Source organism: Martes martes (assembly GCF_963455335.1).
Source record: "Martes martes genome assembly, chromosome: 10".
NCBI lineage: Eukaryota > Metazoa > Chordata > Mammalia > Carnivora > Mustelidae > Martes > Martes martes.
In genome coordinates this window covers 111103720-111130875 of record NC_137898.1, presented here as the reverse complement: position 1 = coordinate 111130875, position 27156 = coordinate 111103720, and the positions used below count along the sequence as shown (strand labels likewise).

The following is a 27156-nucleotide window of genomic DNA, read 5'->3' as shown; positions in this document are numbered from 1 at the left end:
ACCTCTGGCAGCAAAGAGTAACAGAAAAACTCTTATTCTCTACCTCTAAAGAATGAGGCTTAATAAGCTAACACTACATTGAACCATCCTGGGGTTTTTAGTGGGGGCGTGTCCTTATGCAGCTGTTTTCCTTAACCTCTGGATGTGCCAATTTGGCAGAAAATTAAATGCTTGAACTTGACATCAAATTAAGCTGGCTGGCTTTAAATAGATTTTTTCAAATACAAATTACATGCTCACTCTGGAAAAAATCTGACATAGATGTATGACAAAATAAAGGGTGAAAGTACACTTTGCTTTCCATCTTTGAGAGGCACAGAAGAGTGTGCTGGGAAAGAAGCGGGCTCTGGGGCCAAATTCTTTGGATTCAAATGCTGGTTTGGATCTTGCTAGCCATGAACTTGAAGAATTTACTTCAACTCTTCTTGTAAAATAGAAATTAAAAAAAAAAAATAGAGCTGTAACTCTTAACTCCAGAGAACACACCAATGATGACCAAAAGGAAGGTGTAGGGGGATGGGAATGAAGGAGGGCACCTGCCGTGATGAGCACCCAGCACTGTATGGAAGTGTTGAATCACTAACTTGTACACCTTTAACTGAGACTACACTACGTTACCTAACTGGAATATAAATAAAAATGTTAAAAAAATCAAGTAAACAATTCAGAGAGGTCAAGCAACTTTCCCAAAATCACAAAGCTACTAAGTGGAAATGCCAAAAATACTAATCCCAAGTAGCCTAAGTCCAGATTCTGAGTCCTTAACGCTACCACTATGTCACCTCTACATAGCTCCTTCATACTCAAGTGGTACCACTGTCAGGGGCCTAACCAGCTCAGCCCTACCACAGGTCCACACGGAATGGCTACACTATCCACATATGCAGTCCAGCCTGCAGATCATTTAAAACTTAATGTTAACTTTGGGATCTGAACCTCTGACAGACGAGCCCTGTCATTCTTCCTCCTTCTAAATAAGAGTAATAATGGGAAAGGTAGGTGGTGAAGGGGAAAATAAAAAAGGCTCTCTAAAAGCTTTTTATTAGATCGTTTTTCTTGTCATATCTGAGATTACGCTGTTTCGGCCAGCGGAAAGATACTACCTACGGTACAACACTGAGTCTTCCACATTCAAGAAGCCGAGAACCTACTGGCTGCAAATACCCAAAGGTTCAGTTGGTCAATTCTAAGTGTTCCCCACAGGTTAATTTACTAACTGTCCTCTGACAACAATGGTAGCAAAAGCTTGGATCAAAAAATCAGCTCAACATAGTAATGGTTCAGTGAGCTAACCTACTGCCCTAAACTTTTGCTTTTAAATTACCAAAAAAAAGTATCTCAAAAAGATTCTTGTGTGACTACAGTTTCTATGTTACAACCCAGCAGAGACATTTCTATCTATGCTGAAAGGCAATAAAGAAAATGCTACAATTACTAAGAGCACCCGAAACCGCTTAAGAAAAATTATAAACAAACTTACAGGGTGGCTTTAGAAACATCTCCCCGTAAAACACAAAAAGAATATTTATGAATGGCCAAAATAAAAATAAAGAATACAACAAAAAGTATGAGAATCTTCTGATAAACCACTGAAAGGAAAAGACAGCCCCATACTTGACACCGCTACTATCTCTGCACCACGTTAGCTGTAGTTAAATAAACTCTTCACGGACTCGTCATTGCAACATGTAACTGGCATACAAATATTTTTTAAATTATGGTATCAAGTGTGATTATGTGACACTTAAGTATTTTATCTCCATCTGCTTGAAAATAACACCATCCTAAAGTAAATAACAAATTTTATGAATGCTGGCAAAGTAGGAGTTTCTGAAGATATGAAATCACATGTTAAATATTTATGCATTATTTTCATTAAATCTCAGACTTAATGCTTTTTTACATTTTGTTACAGAATTTGTAACAAACCAAAGCATTATTATACTCTCACAGAATCATACTTTGTATTAATCCATTCAAAACAGAAACTCAAATATGGAAGCATTATCAAGCACAAAATATATACAGTTAATCAATTTGTTCCCAAACACATATAGTTAAAATAATCCTCCCAGGTACTAAATTTAAATAAGGCCTCAAAAGACTGCTCATATTTTATCTGCTTTGTCATTACGTTATCTGAACCTTTAGTAATAATCCATAGGTACTCATAACATGAAACCATATGGATTCCACATCAGATAATCAATAAACTTACAGTTGTTTGGCAAATACAGAAACAAACACAGAGAATTCTGGACATAATCAAAACTACAGTACCAAGCAGAAATCATTAATATTTAAATAACCAAATCTTGCCAGTCTACTAACTTTGGTCATTTCCTGAGGAATACCAAGTGATAAGACATGCCTATGTGGCTACAACCAAAATCTGGAGATACCTTTGGTAACTGATGACACATTACAGTCTTCTGGTGGAAGACCTGTCCCGCCATCTTTCCAGTATGGATTCAATTCTCTCTCCAGCAGTCTGGACTAGAACAAAACATTTTCAGAGATCACAATTTAAAAGTAATCTCACCATAAAATCCATTAATAAACAATACATCTGAGACTCAGTTAACAACTGTAACCTTGGACAAATATTTTAAACACTCCTAAGAGACGCTCTTCTGCAACTTGAAAAAAATAACATCTAAATTAACATTGATGCCTACTATGAGCCAGAAATGCTCTCGATGCAGAAGATCTAATGAACAGTCAATATGCCTAACTCAGCCCTTGCTAGCTTATGAGATAGTGAGGAACAGGGACAACAAAAAAGTAACGGACAAGGGCTCAGAGGACGAAGTGCGGAGTGCTAAAGCCACACACAATTTAACCCCCTCTCACACCGACAGATCAGGGACTTCCTAGAGGAAGTAACACCTGCAGCCTTGGACCTAAAGAGGAGCAGGAGTCAGCCAAATTCTCTTTTGTGAGGGAAAAAGGCACAGAAATACTCCAGGGAGAAGGAATAACAGCGTGTTTGGAAAAATCCAGGAGGAAACAGAAAGCTTTCAAGGAACTTAAGATTATCCAGATTGTCCTAAAACCTAGAGTAGTCATAAGAGATGAGGTTGTAGAATCATCAGGGATGAGGGCCAAGTGCCGCTGGGGTTTCATGCTGGGGCAAATGGTAAATCATTAAAGTGACTGGCTCTGAACTACACGAAGAGCAAAGTGGACTCAGAGTGGAGGAAAGAAAGAAGACAAGCAAGATCAGAGGCAGAAATCTGGTCAGACTGGAAAAGAGCTGATGGCAGCCTTGTCACCAGTCAAGCGCCTCCTGTGTCCCAGGCACTGGGCTAGGCACTGCGGCTCGAAGGAGTAAGTCAGGCGGTCTTCCCATCAGAGCAAAGGCGGTCTGCAGACAGCAGAAAGACAAGGGAGCAAGTCCAATACAGCTGAGCGTCCTGGCAAAGCACGCTAGAGAGCCACAGACTGGGGCACCTGCCTTGACTTTAGCAGTCAGAAAATGCTTCTTAAAACTAATACAGCAAGTAGATGGAAAAGAATGAAGAGAATTAAACATTATTTTCTAGTACTATGAATCAACCATACTACTGGAAACAAAAATGGTGGATAAAAAATTTTTTAAAAAGCTTTAAAAAAATATTTGTGAGCTGACAAAACAGTACAGAATCTTCAAGGTACAAAATTTAAGTTCAAGGTTAATGTAGAAGATAAGCAAAACCATAAGGATTAGATTTTTAGTTTATACCAAAAAAGATTCTGTCACCTCCCTTGTTAGACTACTACAAAACCTCCAAGGGTCTATAATCAAGGAATTTCTTCCAGTGGTCTTGTGCAGATATTCAGAGAGATATACTTGACAAGAGTCTAGGCAAACTGTGAGATATTATGTGAAAATATACAAATGTAAAAGAACTGGATGTATAAACAACTATACTAATCAATAAGAAAAAGACAACCCTAAAAAATAAATAAGTAAAACAGATAAGCAATTCATACTTTAAGAAATATGAATCACAAAAAAAATGAAAAGATCTCTCACAGTAATCAAATGCATATAAAAACAATGAAATGCACAGCAACTTCTTTCAAGATATGTCTCCAAAGGCGAAGGAAACAAAGGCAAAGATGAACTTTTGGGACTTCATCAAGATCAAAAGCTTCTGCACAGCAAAAGAAACAGTCATCAAAACAAAGAGGCAACCCACGGAATGGGAGAAGATATTTGCAAATGACAGTACAGATAAAAGGTTGATATCCAGGATCTATAAAGAACTCCTCAAACTCAACACACACAAAACAGATAATCATATTAAAAAATGGGCAGAAGATATGAACAGACACTTCTCCAATGAAGACATACAAATGGCTACCAGACACATGAAAAAATGTTCATCATCACTAGCCATCAGGGAGATTCAAATCAAAACCACATTGAGATACCACCTTACACCAGTTAGAATGGCCAAAATTAGCAAGACAGGAAACAACGTGTGTTGGAGAGGATGTGGAGAAAGGGGAACCCTCTTACACTGTTGGTGGGAATGCAAACTGGTGCAGCCACTTTGGAGAACAGTGTGGAGATTCCTCAGGAAATTAAAAATAGAGCTTCCCTATGACCCTGCAATTGCACTGCTGGGTATTTACCCCAAAGATACAGATGTAGTGAAAAGAAGGGCCATCTGTACCCCAACGTTCATAGCAGCAATGGCCACGGTCGCCAAACTGTGGAAAGAACCAAGATGCCCTTCAACGGATGAATGGATAAGGAAGATGTGGTCCATATACACTATGGAGTATTATGCCTCCATCAGAAAGGACGAATACCCAACTTTTGTAGCAACATGGACAGGACTGGAAGAGATGATGCTGAGTGAAATAAGTCAAACAGAGAAAGTCAAGTATCATATGGTTTCACTTATTGGTGGAGCATAACAAATAATATAGAGGACAAGGGGAGATGGAGAGGAGAAGGGAGTTGAGGGAAATTGGAAGGGGAGGTGAACCATGAGAGACTATGGACTCTGAAAAACAACCTAAGGGTTTTGAAGGGGCGGGGGTGGGAGGGTGGGGGAACCAGGTGGTGGGTATTAGGGAGGGCACAGATTGCATGGAGCACTGGGTGTGGTGAAAAAACAATGAATACTGTTACGCTGAAAATAAATAAAAAATTTAATTAAAAAAACAAAACAATGAAATGCCTTTTCTTACTCATTAATTAGCATGATGAAAATTTAAAAGTTTGACCATACAGATACTAAGTATGGTAAAGAAACATACACTGTTGGTTGGGGTGCCCAGTTAGCTCAGTAGGTTAAGTGTCTGCCTTTGGCTCAGGTCATGATCTCAGGATCCTGGAATGGGGCCCCACGTCGGGCTCCACACTCAGCAGGGAGCCTGCTCTCTCTTCCTCTCCTTCTGCCCCTTCTTCCCCCCCTCAAATAAATAAATAAATCTTAAAAAGAAAGAAACATACACTGTTGAGGCAGTATAAGCTGTTAAAATCTCTTTGCAAGTATTTGTAAAAGCAGATAGGTGCATATCTTACAACTTAGCAATTCCACTTCTAGATGTGCACTAGGGAGAAGTCCAAACACACGTGAATGAGAAAATGCACACAAGGACCTTCATTTAGCACTGTTTGTAAATAGTGAAAAACAGCAAACAATGCCAATGTCCACAGACTGCCACAAGAAATGGACATCTACCATATGGCATAGTTAGGTGATGAAAGACTACACAGTGATTAAAAGGAATGAACCAGAAATAAAATATATCCGTATAAATCAATCTCTAAAACACACTCAGGCCTTCTAGTCAAAATGGTTTATAAAAGTTCTACTCATCACAATCTCCTTGCTCAGGACAAACAGAAAAGATACACAAAATATAAAACATACTTCAGTTCGGAACAAGATAAACATCTCTGTGGACAGAACAGAACAGAAATGCAAAATGGTAAAGTGACCTGAAACCACAGGCCTTACTGGGCTCTATGTGCGAGCAGAAAGTAACAGCCCTTAGTTCAACTGCTGTAAGATGATCAACACTACCAGTGCCCCAGTGAAACGGGAATGGGGCCAGTTCACCACATGAACCCAAGGACTGGGGTGGGGACACCTCCTGAGTGCAAAAGAAGGTTGAGAAACCGATATGCATCTCTATAAACGGTCTACAGACTAGGTCTACAGATACGTGTTATCACCCATAGATTACAGAGTAGTGCGGGCAGAAGAGGCCCAGGCAACAAAGACACAGCCTTGAGCATGTGTTCACAAACCTTTCTGTGACCTTTACCTAAAGAGAAATTGAATGTGTGTGCTCACGTGTGTGTGTGTGTGTGTGTGTGTGTGTGTGTGTGTGTCCATCCAAAGCAAAGGTTTTAGGAAACAAAATGTGGGGCGCCTGGGTGGCTCGGTCAGTTAAGCAGCAGCTTCCAGCCCAGGTCATGATCCCGGGATCCTGGAATCCAGTCCCACATCTGGCTCCTTCCTCAGCAGGCAGCCTGCTTCTCCCTCTCCCTCTGTCTGATGCTACCCCTGCTTGTCTGTCGGTCTGTCTCTCTCTCTCCCCCCTCAATCTGTCAAATAAATAAATAAAATCTTTTTTTAAATGTACAAAGAAAGAAACAAAATATATCTTTTGTTACATGTAATACATACTGATACCTTATATTTTTTTAAAGATTTTATTTACTTATTTGAGAGAGATAGAGAGAGAAAGAGACAGCAAGAGAAGGAATACAAGCAGGGGGAGTGGGAGAGGGAGGAAAAGGCTTCCTGCTGAGCAAGGAGCCCGACACAGAGCTCGATCCCAGGATCCTGGGATCACGACCTGAGCCAAAAGCAGACACTTAACGACTGAGCCACCCAGGCACCCCTGATTTTATATTTTTAAGTGTTAACTGTAATAAATCAATTACATGACCTACATTTTGAAACACACCAGCCTAGAGCACAAAAGAAATGATATCCTGAAAAACCAGAAGAGACATAAAATCAGCACACTTCACACTGAAGCTTCAGTTAAAAACCATCATCAGACTTCTTCCCATTATCTTCATTTTACCCTAACAAGAATCAACATATGATTCTAAAGCAAGGTCCATTATTTCGGTTAAAGAGGAAAAACTTCATAGTGCATATCAAGTTAGGCCTTGAAGGATAAACAAGATGCAGACTTACAAAGAGAAAGGGAATTCCCTTAGAAAGAACCTGATGAACAAAGATGCAGAGACAGAAATTTGCAAAGATATGAGGGAATGTAATTACACTAGTTTGGTTGGAGTATGAATTACCCATGAAAAAGAATCCAAATCAATGTGTTTGTACTCTATTCATGGCAGCGTTGGGGTGGGGGGTGGGGGGGTATTAAAGGAGAAGAGTAAATATGGCATCTTTCTTTTCCATGCAAGCTCTGAACAAGTTAAGAAATACAACTAAACCTTAAGGAAATACAAGACAAAAACTAGCTCTATTGCTGATGAAGACTAATTTGGAAGAGACTTTTTCTTTCAGTAAAAACCAAATGGGCCTATTAACTGAACAGCACAACAAGGCAGACTTCCCCATGTACAGTCAGCGCCGTGCCAAGCCCTCCTCCCCTCACTCCCCACGTGGGCTCTGCAGCCAGCCTGGTCCATAAGCAGAAGCACAGGGCTAAGCCAAGTATGCCCAGTGCATTCCTTCCAAATTTTCCAAAAGAAAGTTCACGCCATGGGGCGCCCAGGTGGCTCAGTGGGTTAAGGCCTCTGCCTTCGGCTCAGGTCATGATTCCGGGGTCCTAGGATCAAGCCCCACATCGGGCTCTCTGCTCAGCAGGGAGCCTGCTTCCCTTCCTCTCTCTCTCTGCCTGCCTCTCTGCCTACTTGTGATCCCTGTCTGTCAAATAAATAAATAATATCTTTAAAAAAAATTTAAAAAAAAAAAAAAGAAAGTTCACGCCATGTCCTCAAGGACAGAATGAGGAAAGAGCATGGCCCAAAATACCCTAGTGGAGCTTCTTCCACCAGAAAGGAAACATCAGAAATGGTTAAGACAATCCCCTTCCCTTGAATCACAAGGACTTCTAAAGAGAGTAACACCATGATCAGAGCTGTATTTTGAAAAGATTAATCTGACACTCGTCATAGGATGCTAGGTGAGAAATGAAGAGCTTCTTGAAATTGCCCGCACGAGAGTAAATCAGGGCCTGAACCTTACTAATACCTTACACGATTCTTCGTTCCAGGGACCGTGCCCAGCTCATCACACACAGGAACTCCGCTCCAGTACAGATGAGACGACTGAGGCCCCCAGAGAAGACACACTACTAACAAGGACACTCCAGGAGGAATGAAGAGAATGATACAAAGGCAAAAGAAAAGAACTCCATAGGCAAGTAGGCAGATCAATGGATGCCAGCTCCAATGAATCACAGAAGTTCATACAAGAGTTTGTAAGAAAAGATTATGTTAATTAGAAAACCTGGAATTCAAAGCCGGAAAGGTGGTAAGATAAGAACAAACAATTACTGTTTCTTAAAAAAATGAAGATGGTTTTTATGTAATCGTATTTCTAAGAATAACTGGTCACTACCTCAATCAGTTGAAGGTATTCAAGGTTTTACTCTGTTCTGTGGTTTGACATGGAGAACAGGCCTGACCAGGATACAAAAAAGCGTAAGACCACAACCCAGGGTTAACCCTAACACGCCAAAATATCAATGCCCACCAATGGCAGGGCAGGATTTCAGAAGCAAGCTTGTCCCAGCCTGGGTAATCCCAACTTCCAGACCTCACACAGCTCCCCTGCACACTGGTCATCCCCACTAGTGCTCCATTTACTCTCCCTCTCCTCTCTGAAGACAAGACTCCAACTGTGTCAGGTCTCAGAGACAAAGATATGTTCCAGAACTTAGTCAAGAACTTAGACATAATCCCTGCCCTCCAATGCTCCGTGTGAACAGCTGCTTAATTAGTAAGTCAATCCCATGTACCACATCTCCATTTTCAGAATTAATATTAAATGGGGGGTGGCAGACAAAAAACAACTCTGCTCACAGGACACTTACTATGATCACTCTTAACCTTTTTCATTTATTGGTCCCTCTATGGTGTGTTCAAGGTAAACTCTTAAAGATGATCTTCTTGTTCACTAATTTTCTCTTCAGCTGTATTCAATCTGTTGTTTGCTCATTTACTGAGTTTCTAATTCTAATTCCAATTGTGAATTTTTATTTCTTTAAGTTCTTGTTGGCTCTTACCCAGATCTGCTTTCATAATAATCTTTTATTGCTCACTCACATTTCCATACCCCCAGTTACTGTATAAAGCTATTAAATACTCCAACGGATAAAGGCTCTGTGGGTCTGATTCTACTGTTCATTATTGCAGATGACTGCCATGCATGGACAGACTATCCTTGTATTTTCATGTATTTTGTGATTCTAGATCATAAGAGTTCTTCTGGGAAACCTGTGATGCCTAAATTGACAATGGGACCCTCCAGACAGCATTGGCGTTCACTCCCACCAAGCACTTCAAAGTACTTGAACATTAAGTACTTCAACACAAGAATATTTTCAAAGGAAGTCTCACCTTGAAGAATTTCAGACTATACAGGCAGCACAGTTCAAGCCAAAACCCTTGTGAATCCAAGCTGTGAACCAAACCAATATTCACCCAACTATATGTGCCCTGGATCTATCAATCTAGTTCAGCATTAAAATGGCTTCCTACAGGAGATGCATCATTAAGAACTTCTGCCCCATTTCACAGTTGTCCCCACTAATGCTATTAAATACCACAAAAGATAATATAATATTTCACAAGTAAAACCACATTTATATAAATATCTCATTGCTGATTAAAGGCAAATTAGAAGTTAAAGCATTCTCAATACCTTACCTGGTCCAGGGCTTGAGTTTTCTCTCTCTCTATTTTCCTCATAGCCTCCTTGTCAGCTCTGAGTGACGACGAAGACACAGTTTTAACAGACATAAAATCAACCGTCATCCACTCATCTCTCTTTAAAAAAAAAAAAAAGTTACTTCAATCTACATTGATTAGAAGTGAACAATAAACACTTGGCAACAAGAGCAGGGATGCTGGAGGCACGCGCACCTGGCTCAAATCCTACATCTGCCTATCCTGATGCAAGTTTTCTAGTCCCTCTACGCCTTAGTCTCTCTCCTGTAAAACAGATAAATTCCTCCCTTTTAGGACTGTTTTAAGGAGTAAAGCAGAGAAAAGACTTAAGGCACACAGTCTGGTGCCTGACACGGAACGGGCACTCGAACTCCAGCTCCTTCCACCTTTCTGTGCTGCGGCCAACAGCGTATAAGCTGCGTTCTCACAGCGGCAAACAAACGATAGCCCCAAATCTGTGAACTCTTCAACTCTAAATACTGCTAACAGGAATTATGACATGATCTGGTGAAGAGAAATAAAAACTGAGTGACCTCTGCTCACTCAGGTACACGTAACGGCACAGAGCTTCAGGACAGGAGAAGAACGTGATGCTTTTCTAGCAACAACTAGAGGGAGGAAACCCGCTGTGGAACCAGAACAGCGGTCAGTGCTCCCTTTTTCACGAAGAACGGAAATCTAAAGACTAAGGAAACAGCACCACTGCCAGAATTATTCATCAAAGTATATACTGTGTTCAAGTCTAATTTTTCTCTTGAAGCATCTGTCATTTTAACATTCATCTATTCTTAGCTGTTCACACTTCTTTCTTTAAAATCAGCTGACTTACCTGAATAAAAGGGTTGTCTTCTCTTTCTGAATTTTCACCTTTCGCTTTCCAGGCCTTTTCTCTGCCAGAAGTCTGGGATGGGACAGCCTCAACCCACTCATCTTCAGAGCTCTAAGAATATTTAGCATACAAGTGAAATTCTCAAACGTGCAGACTTGCATATAAAAATTCTATGTTGTTAAATGTGAACTCAGATTTCTAGAAAAAAAATTTAGAGTCGACTTCCCCTTTAAAAAGCTACACTGAAAATATGAACAAAGAACATGTAAACCCACTCTTTTGGGATAAGCCCATGAAACACCACGACTGTTGTCATGCTGAGGGAAAGGGAAAACAAAAGATTAGAACTGACAGCAGAGAACCCACTTCAACACAGAGCTTCGGTTCCTACCAACATTAAGCAATACTGACATCTTTGTTTAACTAGAACAAGGGAAACAACACTCAAGTAAATGACTTTGTCTCTAAGTTTCAAATTTTTAAATTTCCCTAGGTCTAAAAATGCAGAGATCTCAGTTAACAGCCAGGCTGGTAAAGCACTTTGTTACTGTGTTTAAATACCAGATTATTAAATCAGCTACAAAGTATTTAGCCAACATCCCCTATGTGCTCAGCATTATGCCAAGTTCTGGGTTCTGTTTTCCACAAATACATCAATCAACTCCTTCTATGTTAAGTACTGTAATAAGTACTTTCGCATATGTTCTCAAGCTGACTCCTTAAAACTACCCTACATAAAATACTATTTGGTTTTAGAGATAAGAAAAGCTACCCCAAATTAGGTAACTTGCCCAAGTTACATGGTATCCAAGTAGGAGAACCAAAATAGAAATCTAGATCTGTCTCACTCTATCATCTACTCTTTGGAGCTGTATAGTAAGTGTAGGAAAGATCTAGAAATCACCCAGTACACAACACTTGCTAATGCAAAGCAGAGAAACTTGGAGGCCAAGGGAAGAAAAAGGATTTCCTGAATGAGAGCAATATTCCTTCATGTCACAAAGTTCTCAATAATTACCTAACTGGAGAACAACAATATGTCTGGTGAAAGGTATAATCCACGTGGAGTAAACACATTTGTGCTCTGGTGTCTCAAGTGCCAATTGTTTTCCAATGCAGAGCAGACTTCATTCATTCATTCATTCAGGCCTTGATTTGGATTTGTAGAAACATTAGAACTAGCTATTTACATACACAGTTACAATTTTTAAGATACTCACTATAAATATGTTTCTGGCCCACTCATATTTACACTGTCAAATCAATTTAGAAAGGACTGCGTGTGTCGTCGTGATGAGCACAGGGTGACCTATGGAAGTTTTGAGTCACTGAACTGCACCCCTCAAACTAACATAACACTAAGTGCTAACTAACTGGACTTGAAGTAAAAACTGTTTTTTAAAGAAAAGCAAGTGAGAGCTGGTTCCTACCACTTGGTATTATCCACTATAAAGGGAGTCTATAATCTGAAAGATTTAGCACATTCCTTGGGGGAGAGCCAATCTGCTAAAATCATGCTGAAAACAAAAAATGTTTACATTAGTGTTCCACAGGATTCTGCTCAAGGTCTTCTTTTTTTTTAAGATTTTATTTTTACATAATCTCTATACCGAACGTGAGGCTTGAACTTGAAACCATGAGATCAAGAGTCTTATGCTCTCCTGAGTGGGCCAGGCGCCCCCCGAAGGCCTCCTTCTGAAACTACAGGTTTTCTCTACCCTATGAAATGCTAACCCATGCCTTCAAAGTCACTGATCAGGGCCATAAACTGCTTCACCACCATCTCCACCCCTGCATAAACCCAATCACCATGCCCTTTACAACTTCAGTTGAGCTAGACTCTTAATCACAACTAGTATTCCTCTTCCTGGTTCCTGGTTCCTGGTCAGCCCTTTCCTCCACTCCCACTTACCCCCCACTTTTGAAGCATTTATCAGTTTTACATTTACTTGCGTGACTGATTAATCTCACGCAAGTTCTATGAGGAAAGCAACCACATCTGCTCTTGCCTAGAGACCTTGCTTAATACCTTGGCAGAGAGGTGATGCTCATCCTCATCTTAAACATCTCTCTCAAGTTTTCTACCAAATTCCATTCCACATACAGTCAGCAAATGGCTCTCTCCTTCTTGATCAATAAAAACGAAGTCACTTTAGCTTCCTACCCAACTTCCAACAAAACTATTTATGCCTGTGCCTATCCTTACCTCCTGTTAACTCTTCCTCTTTAAAGCTGTTCCTCCTCTACAGATCTTGGCCCCAACGACTCCTGTTCCTCTAGGATGGCTGCACTATCAATCATCTCTTTGTCTCATAGCTTCAACCAAAGCTCTCTATTGCCCTAGAAATATGCTCAAGTATTCCCCATCCTGTGTGTGTGTGAATGAGGGAAGAAGGGGAACACTGACTGCCCTTATGTCTCCCTCTAGCAGCCATTTATCTTTCAACTTCTACTCTAAGCCAAATTCTTAAAACAGCAGTCTATACTCTCTGTCTGCACATCCTCACCCAATTCTCAAACTCTACCATGTGGCTTATGTCCCCATTAACCTACCGAAACATCTTCAAAGCTCGCCACTGGTTTCCACTTTGCCCAGTGCAGCAGAATGTTTCCATCTTTATCTCCTTAGACCTCTGCTCAATACAACTCTGGATAATTCACTTTCTCAACCTCCATGACCTTTCCCAGTTCTCCTCCCATTCTTGGTTTCTTCTTCACTTCCCTCATGCACTTTTCCTTATTTGCTCAGCCCTTAAATATCAATGCTATTTGGGGTTCCATTCTTTGCCCACTACATTTTCTAATCTCTAAACATTCCCCTTTGGCCATTAAATCCACTCTCATGACTCAAACTACCACCAACTGTACTGATATCTTTCAAATTTGTTTATCCAAAGTTCCAGTGATTGCCAAAGTCAGTAAGAACAAAAAATTAATTCATCATCTCTTCCATAAAACCTGTTCCTCCTCCTCTACTACTGAATTCAATTAAATGGTACCACCAACCACCCACTTACCCACGTCAACAATCTCAGGATCAACTTAGCCCTCCCATCTAAACCTAGTATTTCCATTTCCAAAATATTTCTCAAATATACCATACAGCGAACACCATGGGAGCCCTACCATGCCTACCATGGGAATCCCACTTCCATCTCTGGCCATGGCTGATTTGTTCAAAGGTAGGTATCTGACCCCCAATTCATATCAACCGGAGTTACTGTCCAGGAATTTGAAATCAAGACTCAACGGGGCTGCTAAAACTAAAGAGAACTGAAAATGCACTGGCAGGAGCTATTTTTGTCATGAGGAATAGAATTCAGCAAAAAACTGATCTGTTATCAAGAAAAAAACTGAACTCAGAGAAAAACAAACATGGAAGATGGCAAGATGATTGATAAAAGCATTTGCAACTCTAACTCCAGCCATTCCTGAAACCCAGCTGCACTCCCATACCTACATGTCCTAGGAGACTTTTGTACTCTAATAATGAATTGCCCCTTTTTCTGAATAAGCCAATTTAAGTTTGATCTCTGTTCCCTGCAACCCAGGGCCCCAACTAATACATGCCCCTTCCTTTAAAGTATCCTAGATCACATTTTATCTCCCACCTAGACAACCGGAATAACCAAATTAGTTTCCTGGACTCCAGTCTTTCCGGCTCCCCTTCCTTTTTCCAACCCCCACCCTAAATATACCTAGAGTCATGTAAAGAGAACACATCTGACCTCTTCTATGGCTCCCTGTCACAAAGCTCCTCTTCTTACTTGTCAGCAGAACACTATTTTATTTGGAGACATAATAAATGCCTCCCTTGCTGGTAAGTGAAGACTTCTGATCAACTGTCCAATGACATGAAAATAAAGATATTCTGTGGGACTTCCTCGAAGTCAAATTATGAAAGAGAGAGCATCCTCCCTCTTGTTATCTAGACTAAGAGGTAAGTCTGTAATGATGACGGAGTAGCAAAACAGTAGAACTAGCCTTAGTCCCAGCAGACCACACTAGTCCCAGACTGCCTACGTCGTTTCTTTCATAGGAAAGAAAAGTTAACTATCTTGTTTAACCAATGACTATATTGTTTGGCCTCAGCATCATGAGATTACATACTGAAATTATGTATCTATTTATCTAACCAGAAAATGAGTTCCCCAAAGGCCTGAAACCAAAAACCTCTATTTTTATATTCCCTATATCTATACCAGTGTCTGATAAAGAGTTGGATTCAGTAAAGGTGCACTAAAATTAATTAAATCCTCTTTTTCTACTCTTCCAATAGCCCTAGTCAGAAACTTTAATGAGCAGCCAGAATTCAAGCATTAAATACCAAGCACTGAATGAAAGAAGCATCGTGATACACTTAGTACTCTTCTTGTTCATTCACAGAACAGCGAGACCCGAACAATTCTGTAGAACTTGCCTGCCTTCATTCCCTTCCTACTAATTTTGTTTTTCATTTTCACCAGTATACAATTTCCTCACTGCTTTCGCACAATTGCTGTTCCCCCTCCCAAATATGCTATGACCTCGTTTCTTCTGCTGATTTGAGTTTCAATCCTCCACCTCACCTTGAAGAATTCATACACCATCAAGCTTAATGTGCCTCCTGACCTAACACAGCTTCCAGAACTCTTCTTCTCATGTGTGATCCTCATAATAACCACACCCCTAATCATGTAAGGAAAAAATCTGGAAGACAGAACCAAGACAGCAAAGTGTTACCAGTAAACATCAAAGAAACTTGAGGACTTCTGCTTCTGGCCACGACAAAATAAATGGCATCAGACTAAAAATACATAGAAATAGAATAATAGAAAATATTTGGAACTGTTCTCAGAACACTGAATCTCAGTAATACAGGGATGTGATCCCTGAAAAGGGAAACAAATGGGGTGAATGCTACAGTGTTTTTGCCTTGAAACACCTCCCAGACCAAGGCACAAGGAAGGGAAACAGGTATAACTTGGGGTGTTCGAAGGAGGTGAGTTCAGAGTTTGCCTATATTGCCTTCTTGAACTGAAACTCTCGGTAATTTTGTTTTAAAGATTTTATTTATTTATTTGTCACAAAGAAACAGAGAAAAAGCACAAACAGGTAGAACAGCAGCAGGGAGGTAAGCAGGCTCCCTGCTGAGCAGGAAGCCCAACGCAGATCTCAATCCCAGGACTCCAGGATCATGACCTGAGCCAGAGGCAAACACTTAAGACTGAGTGACCCAGGCGCCCCTACATCTTTTTTTTTTTCCATCTTGATTTTCAACCATTCTATGTCCTTATTTTAAAGATAATTTTTTTAAACCAAAATTACATAAAGTAAGTTTTATGACAATAATAGGATTAAATTCACGCCCAAAAACAGATTAAGAAAAACAAATTAAGGAAAATGTCTTCCTGGGGTGCCTGGGTGCCTCAGTCGTTAAGCTTCTGCCTTGACCTCAAGTCATGGCCCCAGAGTCCTGGGACTGAGCCCCATATAGGGCTCCCTGCTCAGCGGGAGGCCAGCTTCTCCCTCTCCCACTGCTTATGTTTTCTCTCTCGCTGTGTTTCTCTCTGTCAAATAAATAAAAATCTTAATAAAAAAAAAAAAGTCTTCCTGCGTTGCCTTCTTGAACTGAAACTCTTGGCAATTTTTTTTTTAAGATTTTTTATTTATTTGACAGACAGAAATCACAAGTAGGCAGAGAGGCAGGCGGGAGCAGGGGGAGGGGGGAAGCAGACTCCCCACTGAGCAGAAGGCCTAATGTGGGACTCGATCCCAGGACCCTGGGATCACGACCTGAGCGGAAGGCAGAGGCTTAACCCACTGAGCCACCCAGGAGCCCCTTGGTAATTTTTTTTTAAACCAAATTATATAGAGTATGTTTTATGACAATAACAGAATTAAATTCATACCCAAAAATGAATTAAGAAAAACTGGTAAAATCCAAAAATATCTAGAAATTTTAAAATATATATAACGTACAGGTTAAAAAATTAACAAAATCAATTAGAAGATATTTGAAAAACATGACAATGAAAACCTAACACATCAAAATTAGAGATACAACAGTGACAAAAGAAACATTAATAGATTAAACATTCATTAGAAAAACTGAAGATTTAGAATCAATATCTACCTTAGGATGTTAGAAAGAAGAGAGCAAATTAAACACAAAGTGTTAGGAAAGAAATAATAAAAAGACAGTGGAAATCAATGAAAGAGAAAGTATACAAAGAGAAAATCAATAAATCCAAAAGGCACTTCTTTGAAAAAATAAAAATTGATAAACCTCAAACTATACTGACCTAGAAAACAAAGAGAAAACAGAAATTGCAAAATCAGGAATAAAAGAGGGGACACAACCAGATTCTACAGACATTAAAAGGACAATAAGGAAATATCATAAACAACTTTATGACAAAAAATTCACCAATTTAGATGAAGTAAGAAAATTCCTTGCAAACTTAACTTACCAACACTAACTCAAGAATCAACAAAAAATACTTAATATAGATATTAAAGAAATTAAATTTGGGATTTAAAAACCACCCCACAGGGGCACCAGGGTGGCTCAGTCATTAAGCGTCCGCCTTCGGCTCAGCTCATGATCCCAGGGTCCTGCGATGGAGCCCTGCAGTGGGCTCCCTGCTCTGCGGGAAGCCTGCTTCTCCCTCTCCCACTCCCCCTGCTTGTGTTCCCTCTCTGGCTGTTTCTCTCTATCAAATAAATAAAATCTTTAAAAAAATTTTTAGAAATAAATAAAATTTTTAAAAACACCCCATAAAGAAAACTCCAGGCACAGAGACGTTCATTGGTAAATTTTAGCAAAGATTTAAAGAAAAAAAATCTTCACCAATTTTGCATAAACCCTTCTAGAAAACAGAAGAGGAATTAATTTTAACTCATATACAAGGCCAACAGTATCCTTATACCAAAACCCAATAGTTCTCAACAAACTGTTGGCAAATACAACAGGGGGGAATATATATCTAGATAGATACAGAAATATAGATATATAGATAACATGATATATATGATACCACACACACCATATTCACCACATACCATAAATAAACAACAATGTCCAAACGAAGTTTACGCAGGACAGCAAGGTGGTATACCACTCAAAAACCAAAATGTAAAAAATTATTAAATAAGTTAGGGGCGCCTGGGTGGCTCAGTGGGTTAATAAGCCTCTGCCTTCGGCCCAGGTCATGATCTCAGGGTCCTGGGATCAACCCTCACATCAGGCTCTCTGCTCAGCGGGGAGCCTGCTTCCCCGGCTTTTCTCTGCCAGCCTCTCTGCCCACTTGCGATCTCTGTCAAATAAATAAATAAAAATAAAATCTTTTAAAAAAATTATTAAATAAGTTAAATTTTTTTAAAAACCCAACCCATGTAATTCTCTGTGTTGACTGAGTAAAGGAGAACAATCAATGCTCATATTAATAAACACAGAAAAAGCACTTAACACAATTCAATGTTCATTCAAGACACCAACTCTCAGAAAAACAAAAACTGAAGACAATTTCCTCACTCTGAAAAGGGCATACAAGAAAAAGCCACAGGGAACATCAAGCTTAAAAGTGACAGATAAATGCTTTCCACCTAAGATAAGAAATGGAGCAAGGATATCCACTCTTACCACTTGATTCAATACAATACTGAAATCCTAACTAGTGAAATACAACAATAATAACAAATGAAATAAAAGGAACGGAGATTGAGGGGAAAGTGTCATTTATACATGCCATAAAAAAGTACTAAGAAATCAACAAAAAGGGGCGCCTGGGTGGCTCAGTCAGTTAAGCGTCTGACTCTTGATTTTGGCTCAGATCATGATAATCTCAGGGTTGTGGGATCAAGCCCAGTGTGGAGCCTGCTTAAGAGTCTCTCTCCCTCCTCCATCTCATCCCCCCCACCCTCTCAAGAAATCAACAACAAAAAAAAGCTACTAACACTAGTACTTAAATTTAGCAAGGTGAAAGATACAAAGTAAATACAGGTTTCTCTATCCAAAAGCAGAGCATTCCTATGAAACCTTGTGTAAACCAAAATGGCATAAAATAAAGAAGCAATTATCATTTCATGAAACTGAAAATCATCTTCAGATTTCTTTTGGTTAGCGAAAACAGGTACTAACTTGAACTTTCATAAGCGAAGTGGCATAAAACAAACTTTCAGAGAGGAGGAAAAACTTGTACCCGAAAACCAACCATAAATGTTTACACTCGTCGCAGATACACGGAAACTGCCATTTATTTTTCAAAGATTCCACTTACAGTAGTAACTCAAGAAAATAAAATAGAAAAAAATATAACAAAAGATATGGACAACATCTCCACTGAAAATTCCAAAACAATATGGGAGAAGCTGAAGAAGACTTAAATAGATGGAGAGATACACGACATGCATGATGGGTGGAAGACTGGCTATTTTAAGGTATTATATTAATTCTCCCAAAATTGATCTGTTGATGCAGAACAATTCCAGTAGACATTTTTACTTAAAGTAATGGGTTAATTCTAAAATTTATTTTTAAAATACAAAGAACTTAAGAGTAACCAAAATAATTTTCAAAAAACAAAATCACAGAATTTACACTACCTATTCCAACACTTAACCTTAAGCTAAGTAATTAAGAAAGTGTGTTTACTGGCCAAGAAGAGATGTGTAGCTCAATGAGATAGAATATAGAGTCTAGATATTAACTCAAAAATAACTGCTCAAGGGCGCCTGGGTGGCTCAGTAGGTTAGGCCTCTGCCTTCAGCTCAGGTCATGATCCCAGGGTTGTGGGATTGAGCCCCGCGTCCAGCTCTCTGCTCGGCGGGGAGCCTGCTTTCCTTCCTCTCTCTGCCTCCCTCTCTGCCAACTTGTGATCTCTGTCTGTCAAATAAATAAATAAAATCTTTAAAAAAAAAAAAGAAAGAAAGAAAGAAAAGAAAAGAAAAAAATAAATAATAACTGCTCAGTTAATTCTCAACAAAGGAGCCCAAGTAATTCAACAGAGAAGGTTGGCCATTTCACCAAACAATACTGGAACAACTAGAAATCCATATGGAAATAAATTAACTTAGACAATTACTACATACCATAAACAAAAATTAACTCAAAATGGCTCACTGATAAGCAAAAAATCCAAATATCACATGAGATTACTACACACGGAGTAGGATGACAAGAGCACGGAGCAGCAAGGACAGGGAATAACTAGAACTCTCACACACAGCTGGCAGGATTATAAAACGGTCCAACCCCTTCGGAAAATAATGGCATTTTCTCAACAGAAATAAAAATGTGTCCACAAAAAAACTTGTACACAAACATTCATAGTACTGTTATTCATAACAGCCCCAAACTAAAACAACACAAACGACTTTCAACATGTAAACAGGTAAGTGGGGCATCTGGGTGGCTCGGTGGGTTAAGTGTCTGCCTTTGGCTCAGGTCATGATCCCCGGGTCCTAGGATGGAGCCCCGCATCGGGCTCTCTGCTCAGCGGGGAGCCTGCTTCTCCCTCCCCCTCTGCCTGCTTCTCTGCCTACTTGTAATCTCTCTCTCTCTCTCCCCCTCTCTCTCTGTCAAATAAATAAAAGAAATCTTAAAAAAAAAAAAAAAAAAGACATACATACAGATAACCCTTGAACAACAAGGCGGTTAAGGGCGCTGACTGCCCACACAGTCAAAAATCCACGTAGAACTTTGGATGCCCCAAAAAACTTTACTCATAGCCTACGAGTTGACCAGACAACTCACTGATAACATTAACAAGATAAACATGTATTTTGTATGTTATATGTATTATATACTGTATTCTTACAATAAAGTAAGCTAGAGAAAAGAAAATGTTAAGAAATTCATTAGAAAGAGAAAATATATTTACAGTACTATACTGTATTTATCTAAAATCCATCTGCTTGGGGGGCCTGGCTGGCTCAGTGGGTTACGCCTCTGCCTTGGGCTCAGGTCATGATCTCAGGGTCCTGGGATCGAGCCCCGCATCGGGCTCTCTCTACTCAGCAAGGAACCTGCTTCCCCTTCTCTCTCTGCCTGCCTCTCAGCCTACTTGTGATCTTTCTCTCTCTGTCAAATAAATAAATAGTAAAACAAAATCCATGTGCTTATAAGCGGATCCATTAAGTTCAAACCCATGCCATTCCAAGATCAACTGTATTTCCAGGAAAGAACAAAAAAAAGTAACAGGTCACTGTGTCTCTAAGAAGGGAAAGCAAGGACCCTTAATCAAATTACATAAACAGTTTACTCAGCCTAGCACATCTGTCCCCATGGGACAGAGATTGTTAACCTGCGATCTCTGCCTAAACTCTAGGGAGTTTTCTAAATTCCACTGAAATAAACAACTTTGTATATAAATTTCTTTTTGGAAAAAGGATAATTTTTTCAGGATCTTGATGGGATCAGGAACTCAATACACAATTGTGGAAACAGTGCCTCCACCTTTTTTATATTTTAAGATTTTCTAACTGACTTTCTCCAGAATTACACTTAATTTCTTTCTATATAACTTAAATATTCCTACCATTACAAAAATATGCTGGCTACTTGACAAAACTATCCAGCTGTATTTCTCACTATGAATTCACAAACTGCATTCTCATATAAGAGAGGCTTTAATGAGCCATTTATCATCTTGGTGTACTGCCAAAAACGCAGTTCCTAGAAGTACAAGAGGACCAGACTTCAGAATCTGGTGATTCAACTACACATATAACCCTCTGAAGATCGTACCTAGGAGACCCACTGTCCCTCAACATCTCTAGCTCACCACTCTCTAACCACAGTGTACCTCTTTTTTTTTTTTTTTTCAAGATTTATATGAGAGAAAGGGAGAGCACGCAAGCAGGAAGAGGGGAAGAGGGAGAGAATCTTGAGCAAACTCTATGCCCAGCATGGAGTCTGTGGGCTCTATCTCATGATCCTGAGATCATGATCTGAGCCGAAATCAAGAGTCAGAGACTTAACCAACTGAGCCACCCAGGCGCCCAAACCATGTACGTCTTTCTTTCTGAAAATCAGTGTGAAGGGTTTACCCTTCCTCTGTGAGTCCTTTTAACCCAGAACTGGCTAGAGACACAGCTGAGAAAGCATTCTCTTCCTTTTGACCCCAGAGATAAATATATAAACATGTCCTATTTTAAAGACTAAATGTTAATTTCTATTAAAAAATAAGAGTAATAAACACTCAACTGTCCTTTTTTTTTTTGAAAATTTTACATATTTATTTGTCAGAGAGAGAGAGAGAAGGAGCACAAGCAGGCAGAGCAGACAGAGAGAGAAGTAGGCTCCCTGCTGAGCAAGGAGCCTGATGTGGGACTCAATCCCGGGACCCTGGGATCATGACCTGAGCCAAAGGCAGACACCCAACCGACAGAGCCAGCCAGGCATCCTTGACAAATATCTTAAAACTCTCTTATTTTTACAGTACTATTCTTTCCTTGCATTCTTCCAATTTTCCAACTACTTCTACTTGATGGCCTTTACTTCCGTCTGGTTCCTCAGTGTTGGGTGTTCCTCTTTCTTTTTAACTTCCCTGGACAATCCATCCATTGACACAGCTTCACGGAGCAATGACTCCTATATCGTATTCCCATCCTTCTACTTTTCTCTATAACCAATGATCCATATTTCCAGTATTTCCTGGACACCTCCCAGAAGCTGTTTCCCAGGCATTTTCATAACCTAACTAGTAATACTTTTTAAGTTCTCATATATTTTTACATTTCCATACATTATTCCTTTAAATACAATTTTCCCAAGTAGCTGCTGTGGTTTAACACATACTTACTGATGAACTATCTGTTGACTCATTGCTTTTTTCATACTTCTGTTTCTTATTCTTTTTTTTCTTCTCTTTCTTTACTTTTTTTGAGTGTTTGTCTTTCTTCTTCTTTTTCTTAACAGAGTGTTCCTATAAATAATCATTTTAAAGAAGTAAGAAAGTAATTGGTTTTATCTTACATTAAAACAAATATTTTGAGGAAAATAAATCTGTATTCCAAAAACTACATTTTCATGAAATGAGACAATACACATGACAAAATAAAATCTTCTAAAAAAACTTTAACACACTTCCGTAATATATGCACTGCTAATAAATCATATAGCTGAGGTATCTTTTCAGAAAAATATGAGGGAAGTTTTAGTCTTTATTTACAGATTCATCTGACAGACAGATATAATCAAATAAATACATTTCTACTCAAATGTATGCACACACACATACACATACATAAACATATATCCTCTGTGGCCACAACAGAATTTATAAAAGATTATTAGGCCATATAAAATATAACAAGACAACATAAATTAAAATTATGGAAATGGAAAACAAGAATTCAAACAGAAAACCATGACATTAAACTTTAAAATGCATAATTTTTTAGAACCATAAGCTTGATACAAGTGGGCCAGAAATTTGCTAAGCTTTCTACCAGTCAACTCAAGTAACAAAATCTGTCCAATGTTATAATGTCCAAAATATTAAAATATATTATTTCTGGAAAAAAATATACATATATTATTTCTGTCAGAGAGATAAAATCAGTCAGTAATGCCACCTATGTGATAGTCATTCTGTAACTTTTGAAAATACTAATAAAGTTGCTATTCCAACATTAACTTGAATAAATACAAAAAAAGACAGATCTGTTACATCAAGTGAACCTGTTAGTATTTACCTGGGAGAACTGTTCAATTCGCTCATTCACATCAGGTAGCATCCATGTATCCTCACCCCGAAGTCGTTTAAGTTCTTTACGCCTTTCTTCCTTTTCAAAATTGGCTTTAGCCTGAAACAATGAAAAATGAAAAATTAACAACTTACCAATTGCTTTTCATGAAAAATAAAAAAATAAAACAAAACCATTTTCCACTTTCATATAAGGTCTCATCAGTCACTGTCTGTCCCTTGCCAGGAATTTGCTTCCATAAACAAAATAAAACTCTCCTTCCGTACTACCAATCACATCACCAATCTCTACTGAATCAAGGATAGAATCCTGGGACCTATAGCAGATCCTTCCCCTCCCTAAGCTCCCTACCTTAAATAGGACATGAATCTCCTTCCTTCACCATCCCACTGCTACTGCCTGAGACTTCTGGAACTGTCAAGAGTTTAACCATGCCTTCAATCTGCAATGCCCATATCCTTCTATCCAAGCCCCCAAAATGCTTCAGGAAGAATCATCTTTCTAAAACCAAATGATCATATTGCTAATTTATATTCACCTTTCAATAAAAGTAAAATAAAATGAGTTTTTCCCAGGAGGTTGCTTCTGCCTTTTCATTCTCTCTCCAAATTCCAAAGCTGGTTTTGGTCCTTACCAAACTCTATTCATATCTCCACTATAAAATTTACTTTCACTTACAAACCTGACTCGCTCCAAAAACTACCTAAAATACCAAAAAGCCAAGGATGAAGAATGCTTATTATGAATATAGATTAAATATGCTGAAATCATAGAGCAATACCAATCTTTCATCTGTTCAATACTAACTGCCCACTCTTCACCTTAAAATCTGGGCATAGTCTATATACACCCACCCAAGCTCCTTTTCCTCTGCATTTATTTAACTCTTCCGGCTTAAGATCAATAAAAACAAAAACCTTCACTTGTACCCTATGTTGATCTCAAGCTACAAATTTTCTCCTTCATTGCCACCCTTCCTACATCTTGTCAGATAATACAGTTCACTTCCCCCGTTCTTTATAAGTTACCTCTCTATACATCTCAATCTTGGTGAGAAATACCACGTTTCTTAACCTTTTTCGAGGGGCTGCATTTTATGAGTCTCTTCCGTCAACCCTTGTATGGATCAGTAAGGATTTACAATAACCCTGGATTCGATATCAATAATAAGACAAGAGACGGAAACGGTCGAACAATCTATTCCAATGTGCCTCACGTGTGTTTCTGAAAACGGAAATGTTTATTTCAGATACAGAAGGAAGGAGGACTGAGGCTGTCAAATGCGCTGGCAGAGTCGCATTAGTGGCGGAGTCTCTCAAAAGTGCGCAGCCCAGATGATCAAATAATGGAAATACCAAAAAGGGTAAACTTTAAAAGTTAGGTAACTCGATAAAGAAACAGGTCCTCCGAAAAAGAGAATGAGCAGTTGGAGACTGCCAACGCATCTAGGGAGGCAGGAAATAACCGCGAGTTTTCGGGCATCCCTAAGGGAGACCCTCACCCAGATACGGTGAGACACTGAGGTGGCCAGAGGAGAGGGGGTGAAGGAGAGCCACAGGCCTGGCTCCCAGGAACCGTCCACTCCCACGATTCTAAATGGCTCCAAAGCCCCAGAACGGAGATACCTGGCGCAACACTTCGGCCCTAGCAATCCTGGTCTGTTCTTTACGTTCTTCGATACTCCTCGCACTTTCAAATCTGCCACTAGTAGCGGCCATCCTTGTTGTCGTAAAACTAGGAAGCCGGCACAAAAGTCTCAGTTTACGACTGTCGTAATTTAATAAACAAAAGGGGACTTCCGCCTGGAGGGGGTAGGAGGGGCGCTGCTCCACCTACGGAGCATGCGCGAGTGTGAGAGCCACTTAGAGTTGGCGCCGATGACGCACACTTCAGGGTTGGGAGGAGACCCTGCAGACTAAGTTGAGGAGCCGTGCTCCGTCCGTAAACGGAACTGTCCCGCCGCAGCGGTAGCGTCACAGTGCGCTTATGCGCGCTTTGCACGATACCAACGGCATTCTCTTCTGTTTCCTTTCAAAATCTACGGCTTCGAGTCTCGTCGAAGTTCGGTCCCTACGTCTCGAAATTTTCCACCAAACTGCCCTTCCGAGCCAAGAATTTCCCTGTGCTGGAGGATCTCCTGAAGCGGGGAGGGAGAAACTTCAGAAACTCTGAAGTTCCGGTGCTTTGCTACAATTCAGGAAAACTTTCTTAAAAGACAAAGCAGCCTAAACCTATAGTAAAAGTACGCACCGTGAACTTGGGAAAATCAACCCAGGACAGCCAACATGGAGACCTATTCTAGTAAAACTATCGGATTTTAAAGGGAGAAAAGTACCTGGAGCACACAGGCAGAAAGATCGATTCAGTTGTTGTTGTTGTTGTTGTTGTTGTTTAATTTTTGTTTAAATTTGGTTTTTCGTAAATATAAACAAATGTGGCATCAGTAATCCTACATGGAGATTCGTCTCTAAAGGATTGGTTACTGAGGACAAAAATAAATTTTATCCAGTATGGCTTAAAATGTGCAGTGGTTTTGTTTTGTTTCTTAAAGATTTTATTTATTTATTTGACAGACAGAGATCACAAGTAGGCAGGGAGGCAGGGAGGCAGGCGGGGGCGGGGGGGTGGGAAGCAGGCTCCCCGCCGAGCAGAGAGCCCGACATGGGGCTCAATCCCAAGACCCTGAGATCATGACCTGAGCCGAAGGCAGAGGCTTTAACCCACTGAGCCACCCAGGCGCCCCAATATGCAGTGTTTTTAAGTCGTTTTCACCTATTAATTGTTCATATATTCCATTAAATAAAAGTTTTATTTATAAACTAAACTAAAATAAATAATGATAATAAAAACGGAGTTTCTGTATGCTGTATGTGTTATGTAAAAATTGAATGAATGAAGATGGATTCAGTTGTAAGAGAAAGGACATCAGATTGGCATCGGACTTGTTAGGTCATCTTTCTCTTCCAATTCCTCTTTCATTCCCTTCCTGTACAATTTAGCCCGAAGTCATCTGTTGGGTGGGCTGAGCAAGCTGTGCATGTGTGCAGGGGCAGTGGGGACGAGTGCTCTGAGCACCAATGGGCTGAGAAGGGGGCTCCTGCGGCAGAGGAGCAGCTGGAACCCTGGCATCAGGGCCCAAGAAGGGCGGACTGTGCATCCGTGGGGGAGGGAGCCTGAGTGGGAGAACCTAGCACAGGGTGAGGAGAACATCCATGCCAGGAGGGGAGCTGTGAGGGCAGCAGATGCTGGTTACATCCTGGATGATTGCACAAGTTAATATACTAGGTTGATAACCTTTTTGAAGAATGGAGTTTCAAACATGGGAATGAAGCAAACTCGAATGAACCCTGTGGTGTTGAATGGGAATTGGAGGTGTTCCTAAGAACTCATGTCTTCAATATACACAGGTAGATACAGAAATACAGATATTTCTGTGTATCTGTAACTGCATCTTTGTATCTATATAATCCATCTCCCTAGCTCTGTCCATTAAGAGGACCTGGGAATAGCAACACTCTGGTGTTAATGACCGTATCTAGTGCCCAGATGCTGGCTTTGACAATTTTGAGCTTTGCCTGAGCCCTGTGGTCCTGAAAACAGTTGTTTTAGGGGAAGGGGTAGGAATATGCCCACCCTTTTGTGTTCCAGGAAATGGCTTACTGTAAAGAACCATCCTTCCCAAGTGATTCAGATAAGACTTGCTCATGACCTCCTTATTTACTGTAACAAGGCCTTCTAAATACGCATCTCC

General features: G+C 39.9%; 1 protein-coding gene across 2 annotated transcripts in view; it reads right to left on the bottom strand.

Moving 5' to 3' along the window:
* Positions 1 to 25155, bottom strand: part of CWF19L2 (CWF19 like cell cycle control factor 2) — a 134473-nt gene extending 109318 nt beyond the window's left edge. For both annotated transcript variants that reach the window (XM_080815180.1, XM_080815181.1), the window contains exons 1-6: positions 25031 to 25155; positions 23394 to 23504; positions 22499 to 22621; positions 10713 to 10823; positions 9863 to 9982; positions 2403 to 2496 (exon numbers count right to left, since the gene is read on the bottom strand). In XM_080815180.1, the coding sequence (XP_080671306.1) occupies positions 2403 to 2496; positions 9863 to 9982; positions 10713 to 10823; positions 22499 to 22621; positions 23394 to 23504; positions 25031 to 25123 (652 nt within the window). In that variant the 5' untranslated portion in view covers positions 25124 to 25155. The remainder of the gene's footprint in view (positions 1 to 2402; positions 2497 to 9862; positions 9983 to 10712; positions 10824 to 22498; positions 22622 to 23393; positions 23505 to 25030) is intronic.
* Between the last annotated feature and the right edge of the window lie 2001 nt (positions 25156 to 27156).